Here is a 7,500-nt window from a genome sequence, read left to right on the forward strand (position 1 = left end):
TGTCCAAAAGTGCCCTCTTAAAGGATGGCAGGCCCTGCCTCTCTAACACAGCAAATCAGCACAAACATCCGATCTACAAGACCTACAAGCAACGAGACGGATCTGCATCTTTGGGAAAAAGGGGGTAAAATAAGTATCGTTACGCAAACAAAAATAAAGTAGGCCTATACTCGTATCGGTACTCGGTATCGGCCAGTACTAATAATTAAGTACTTGTACTCAGTTCCGAAAAAAATGGCATCGGGCAGCGTTGAGTTCGTCGGCTAAAACTAAGACGAAAAATGTTCGTCGACTACCTTTTTCCACTGAATTAAACTAAATGGAAACTAAATTATAACTATGCTACGATGACTAAAACTAAGACTAAATATACCGACAATTTCGTCAACAAATAAAAACTAGACTAAAATGTTAGGAAGGGACTAGTGGACAACAGATCCAGTATAATTTATTTTACACTTGGTTGCATGCTGAAAATAGCCGATCTACAAGCTCACAACGCGTCGCAATGCGACGCGTTAGCTTGTAGATCTGCTATTTTCAGCAAGTGTAAAATCAGTCATTACGACGGCATCAAGGCCCGCCAAAATACATTTTAATCGACTAAATCACCTGTAGATTTAGTCGACTAAAATCTTATGACATCTAGTCGACTGAAACTAGACCAACACTAACACATTCCGGTTGACTAAAATGTGACTAAAACTAAATGAAAACTATTCAAAAGACAAAGACTAAAACTAAAATCGAAATTTGCTGCCAAAAACAACGCTGACTAAAACTAAGAGGAAGAATGTTCGTCGACTACCTTTTTTCACTGACGAAAACTAAATAGAAACTACATGAAAACTAATCTATGATGACTAAAAACTATATATGACTAATATACTGTAGGTCTAATGACAATGTCGTCAACAAATGAAAACTAGAGAGCACCATAGTGAGTTTCCCCAGACAGAATTCATCAGTTTTAAACACAATTTATATATTATTCACTCATCAGACGTCTCTTAACACATCATTTATGATGAGTTTATTATTGAGTAAAAATGTTAATTCATTCATTTTTTTTAGTTTTCATCTGTCTGTCTGTCTGTCTGTCTGTCTGTCTGTCTGTCTGTCTGTCTGTCTGTCTGTCTGTCTGTCTGTCTGTCTGTCTGTCTGTCTGTCTGTCTGTCTGTCTGTCTGTCTGTCTGTCTGTCTGTCGGTCGATCGGTGGGTGGGTCGGTGTGTGTGTGTGTGTGTGTGTGTGTGTGTGTGTGTGTGTGTGTGTGTCTGTGTGTGTGCACACACTGTGCAGGTGTGCAATATTGTGTTACATAACTCATTAAGCTCCGCCCATTCAGCCACACAAGGTGCGTCGGTCAGGCTGCAGGGTGGAGTCAGGTGACGTGCGTGTGTGTGTGTGTGTGCGTGTGTAATTGTACGTACACAGTACAGTACACACATGCTCGCACTTGTGTGCGTGTGTGTTTTGTTGTGTGCGTGTGGGAGGGGCAGTAGACACGCACGCACACACACACACACACACACACACACACACACACACACACACACACACACACACACACACACACAGGCAGCGCTCCGTAGTAGAGCTGCCTCCAGTAGTCCTGTCTGCTCACAGACAGACAGACAGACAGACAGACAGACAGACATGGTGTCGTCCGGCAGTAAAACCAGTGTTATTCCCGGCGGTACAACGGCAGGGTCTCTCCTCTTTCTGCTGTGTGTGTGCGGCGGCGCGGGGGTGGTGCGGTGCTTCAACCTGGACCCGGACTCCGTGCTCACCCGCACCGGGGAACGGGGCACTCTGTTCGGCTTCTCCCTGGCCATGCACCGGCAGCTCATCCCGGAGGACAAGACTATGTGAGTTATACCTTCACAACAATGCAGCTTTTTAGACATGTTTCTATACGTTATAATGTTGTTTTAGACGTGTTTATAAAGGTTTATGTTGTGTTTGTAAAGGTCTTTGTTCAAATCAGGACGTTTTGCAGGTAGCCCTACACTACGCAGGTACTTTCAGCGTTGCCATGTCTGCTTATTCTAAGCGACCTTGGCCTGGCTCTTCCCCCCCCCCCCCCCCCCCCCATCTTCTCTCTGTAAAATCGATTTGTAAATATTATTTATTGGTGGTTGTGGTTTTGGGAGTGCTTCTTGTTTCTAAAGTGTAGTTGTTTAATTGGTCTGGTTTCTAAAGTGTAGTTGTTTATTTGGTCTTGTTTCTAAAGTGTAGTTGTTTATTTGGTCTTGTTTCTAAAGTGTAGTTGTTTATTTGGTCTTGTTTCTAAAGTGTAGTTGTTTATTTGGTCTTGTTTCTAAAGTGTAGTTGTTTATTTGGTCTTGTTTCTAAAGTGTAGTTGTTTATTTGGTCTTGTTTCTAAAGTGTAGCTGTTTATTTGGTCTTGTTTCTAAAGTGTAGCTGTTTATTTGGTCTTGTTTCTAAAGTGTAGTTGTTTATTTGGTCTTGTTTCTAAAGTGTAGTTGTTTATTTGGTCTTGTTTCTAAAGTGTAGTTGTTTATTTGGTCTTGTTTCTAAAGTGTAGTTGTTTATTTGGTCTTGTTTCTAAAGTGTAGTGTTTATTTGGTCTTGTTTCTAAAGTGTAGTAGTTTATTTGGTCTTGTTTCTAAAGTGTAGTAGTTTATTTGGTCTTGTTTCTAAAGTGTAGTTGTTTATTTGGTCTTGTTTCTAAAGTGTAGTTGTTTATTTGGTCTTGTTTCTAAAGTGTAGTTGTTTATTTGGTCTTGTTTCTAAAGTGTAGTGTTTATTTGGTCTTGTTTCTAAAGTGTAGTTGTTAATTTGGTCTTGTTTCTAAAGTGTAGTTGTTTATTTGGTCTTGTTTCTAAAGTGTAGTGTTTATTTGGTCTTGTTTCTAAAGTGTAGTTGTTTATTGGGTCTTGTTTCTAAAGTGTAGTTGTTTATTTGGTCTTGTTTCTAAAGTGTAGTTGTTTAATGTTTATTCGGTCTTGTTAAAAATAGCAGATCTACAAGTCAAGCTCATAGAGCTTGTAGACACGTGGTGAGCTTACCTGCTATATGTTTGAATTATTGCTATGAGCTTGTAAATCAGCTATTTGTAATAATATGAGCTTGTATATCTGCTATTTTCTATTGATATGAGCTTGTATATCTGCTATTTTTTATTGATATGAGCTTGTATATCTGCTATTTTTTATTGATATGAGCTTGTATATCTGCTATTTTTTATTGATATGAGCTTGTATATCAAGCTGTTTCATTGACATGAGTTTGTATATCTTATCCGTAGTCAGGTCGCGGGGGCAACAGCTCCAACAACATATTTCTAATCTGTACTGGCCATATATGGAGCGTGTCTTGAGTGTACAGGGTTTGATGAGGTCAGAACAACGTAAGGAATGTCAGAACAGGTCAGCTCCCTATATGGAGATCTAAGGGTGGTATCGGGGACAGTGTCTTCAGTGTACAGGGTTTGATGAGGGCCCAGGTAGGGCCGGGCCTTACTTTTCGGGAGACATCGAAGAGGAAGGATGGATGGGGAAGGATCAACATATGGAATGTTCTGAATTTCAGGTTCCTGAAATATATCCGTGTATGTGTAGATCTAAGGGTTTGAGGTTTGAGGTCAGATGTCGAGTTGCTGGCCAATATTGATGACATCAGGGATCTCCATATATGGGCTTAACTGCGACAGCGGGTCACATTTATTATGACATCATCAGGGTCTCCACATCTCCATCCCTGATGATGTCACATGATGTCACGAGACCTGGGCACCATATATGGTGCCGACACACTAACTGACGGGAAATGCTCCATTTCATAGTTAACTGAGACCTTCGGTTACAACTAGTACAGTAATATCTGCTAGTACAGGGATGGGCAACTTTGACGATGGAGAGGGCCACTATAGTTCCACACTCACTCCAGAGGGCCACTATAGTTCCACACTCACTCCAGAGGGCCACTATAGTTCCACACTCACTCCAGAGGGCCACTATAGTTCCACACTCACTCCAGTGGGCCACTATAGTTCCACACTCACTGCAGAGGGCCACTATAGTTCCACACTCACTCCAGAGGGCCACTATAGTTCCACACTCACTCCAGAGGGCCACTACTATAGTTCCACACTCACTCCAGAGGGTCACTATAGTTCCACACTCACTCCAGAGGGCCACTATAGTTCCACACTCACTCCAGAGGGCCACTATAGTTCCACACTCACTCCAGAGGGCCACTACTATAGTTCCACACTCACTCCAGAGGGCCACTATAGTTCTACACTCACTCCAGAGGGCCACTATAGTTCCACACTCACTGCAGAGGGCCACTATAGTTCCACACTCACTCCAGAGGGCCACTATAGTTCCACACTCACTCCAGAGGGCCACTATAGTTCCACACTCACTCCAGAGGGCCACTATAGTTCCACACTCACTCCAGAGGTCTCACAGAGAAAATCACAGATCTGAACGACAGTCTCACAGAGAAGATCACAGATCTGAACGCGCACGGAGGCGTTGAAGATCTTGTTGTCACGCGACGCGTCACGCTTTCAGATCCGATATGTTCTCTATGGTCGTCGACTGAAGTAAATGACGAGGTCTAATTGGTTAACCTTATCACCTGAGGTGAAGTGCCGCGCACGCACGCACACACACACACACACACACACACACACAGTGAGTGTTCCACTTCTGGGCCGTGCACGTCTAAATGAAAGACACATGATGGAGATGAATGAACACGAGACCTGTTTCTGAGAGAGAACCTGTTCCCAGATGGGGAGAAATATGGAGGGTTTTTTTCCTCCAAACCTTTATAGCGATTTGTATTTATTTATTTAATACTATAGTCCTACTAGACCCCAGGAAATTACATCTGGCCACAAAGCATCACAGGATCTACTGAATGTGGGGGGGGGTGCGGGTGGGGGGGTACTATAGGGGGATGCCATACTGTGTTGTATGGCTCAACATGTCAGTTTGACATTCAGTAGATCCTGTGATCTTTTGTGGCCAGATGTAATTTCCTGGGGTCTAGCAGGACTATAGTAAATAATAAATTAATACAAATCACTATAAAATCGTGTAATAAAATACATATTTAGCCCCATGTTCGAATGCCCCCGCCCCCCCCTGTCAATGCCCCCCCCCCCCCCCCCCCGTTCCCAAGCCCCCGCCCCCCCCTGCTAAAAACGCTAAAACGAAAGAAAGCAGCAAAAAAAAATATATATATATATTAACATTCATCTTTTAGGTTTAGGTTTATTTATTTATTTAGCACATAGTATAAATAAATGGACAATAAATATCAAAGAACAAAAATACAATGCAAGGAAAGGAAGAAGCCAGCTGGCTTATTTGGAATCCTCTCCTGAATGGAAGAGGTCCTTGATTTAACCCATTCTGACCTGAGATCAGATTCATACGAGGTTTCCGCCGGACACACACTGGTCTGATGAACCCATTCTGACCTGAGATCAGATTCATACGAGGTTTCCGCCGGACACACACTGGTCTGATGAACCCATTCTGACCTGAGATCAGATTCTAGAAATGTCAGTCGCTCTTCGATTTTTCAAAAATAGCAGACCTACAAGCTCGTATCGCGCCACTCGGTGGCGCGATATGAGCTTGTAGATCTGCTATTTTTCAATAGCTAAAGCACGACATGATGCCAACACCAAAATGGGTGCCCGGCCAGAATGGGTTAAAAAGATTAAAAGTTCATTAAGAACAATTAATACAAAAGACTACAAGTTGGTGAATAAATAAATAAAAACACAAACTGCACAAAAAGGTGAATAAACAACAACAAACACACAAAAGAAAATATAACGCATCAAAGTAAATCATGTAATCTACAGAGAGGAAGAAATAAGATGTTTCTTTAGATGTTTCTTGGCCTGAGGGTGACTTTACTTTCTCTAATAACCTAAAACAATAAAGAAATAAGATATGTCTTTAGATGTTTCTTGGCCTGAGGGTGACTTTACTTTCTCTAATAACCTAAAACATGAACAGAACTAAAGTTATATCCTTTAATGACGATAAAGAACGTTTCTCTAATAACCTAAAACATGAACAGAACTAAAGTTATATCCTTTAATGACGATAAAGAACGTTTCTCTAATAACCTAAAACATGAACAGAACTAAAGTTATATCCTTTAATGACGATAAAGAACGTTTCTCTAATAACCTAAAACATGAACAGAACTAAAGTTATATCCTTTAATGACGATAAAGAACGTTTCTCTAATAACCTAAAACATGAACAGAACTAAAGTTATATCCTTTAATGACGATAAAGAACGTCCTCTCGTGTGACGTTGCTAAATTGAGAACCGCTTTCAGTTTTAGTGGTTTTGTGTGCTAACTGCTAAACATATTGCGTGCATGCGTGCGTGCGCGCGCGCGCGTGTGTGTGTGTGTGTGAGCTATGTGCACGTGTCGTGCGTACAGTTTGCTGTTGATAATCAGTGTCATCGCTGAGGCGTTGTCTGTGATTTAGGTCTGTCTGTCTGTATGTCTGTCTGTCTGTCTGTCTGTCTGTATGTCTGTCTGTGGTAACATTCCTACCTGAGCAGACAGACAGACAGGCAGGCAGGCAGGCAGACAGACAGACAGACAGACAGACAGACGGTTGTTATTTCTCCGCTTGTCGAAAAGCTGTGAAAGTTCAAGAACTCTTGTTGTGACCACATGGGGAGGGGGGGGGGGGGGGGAGATAGAGGGAGGGAGAGGGAGAGAGAGAGAGAGAGAGAGAGAGAGAGAGAGAGACAGAGAGAGAGAGAGAGAGAGAGAGAGAGAGAGAGAGAGAGAGAGAGACAGAGAGACAGAGAGAGAGAGAGAGAGAGAGAGAGAGAGACAGAGAGAGAGAGAGAGAGAGAGAGAGAGAGAGAGAGAGAGAGAGAGAGAGAGAGAGAGAGAGAGAGACCTATAGTTGACTCAGCTCCACACCTTTATACCTGCCCTGTGGCGACGCTTAAACCTGTAGCTGCAAGGGTGTGTGTGTGTGTGTGTGTGTGTGTGTGTGTGTGTGTGTGTGTGTGCGCATGTGTGTGTGCGCAACATTCCACGGTCTTCCCCAATTGCCAGAAGGAGCTGTCTGTGTGTAATGAAATCAAGAACACATGAGAGACACCACACACACACACACACACACACACACACACACACACACACACACACACACACACACACACACACAGTGTGGGGGGATGAGAGAGTGAGTCAGTTTGTTACAGACAGTCATGTTAAAGGGACAGTACACAAAATGACTTTTTCTTTCTTTACTACTAGTAACTGGTGTACTGACCATGGTATTACTGTGTTAAAACTACTAGTAACTGGTGTACTGACCATGGTGTTACTGTGTTAAAACTACTAGTAACTGGTGTACTGACCGTGGTATTACTGTGTTAAAACTACTAGTAACTGGTGTACTGACCATGGTATTACTGTGTTAAAACTACTAGTAACTGGTGTACTGACCATGGTATTACTGTGT

The 7,500-nt window shown here is 42.4% G+C and overlaps 1 protein-coding gene across 1 annotated transcript in view; it reads left to right on the forward strand.

Moving 5' to 3' along the window:
* Nucleotides 1-1,729: 1,729 nt before the first annotated feature.
* Nucleotides 1,730-7,500, forward strand: part of LOC310870771 (integrin alpha-6-like) — a 57,654-nt gene continuing 51,883 nt past the window's right edge. The window contains exon 1 of the mRNA XM_083782075.1: nucleotides 1,730-1,869. Coding sequence (XP_083638201.1) covers nucleotides 1,835-1,869 — 35 coding nt within the window. The 5' untranslated portion in view covers nucleotides 1,730-1,834. The remainder of the gene's footprint in view (nucleotides 1,870-7,500) is intronic.

Source organism: Protomyctophum parallelum (assembly GCF_964188405.1).
Source record: "Protomyctophum parallelum genome assembly, chromosome: 14".
Taxonomy (NCBI): domain Eukaryota; kingdom Metazoa; phylum Chordata; class Actinopteri; order Myctophiformes; family Myctophidae; genus Protomyctophum; species Protomyctophum parallelum.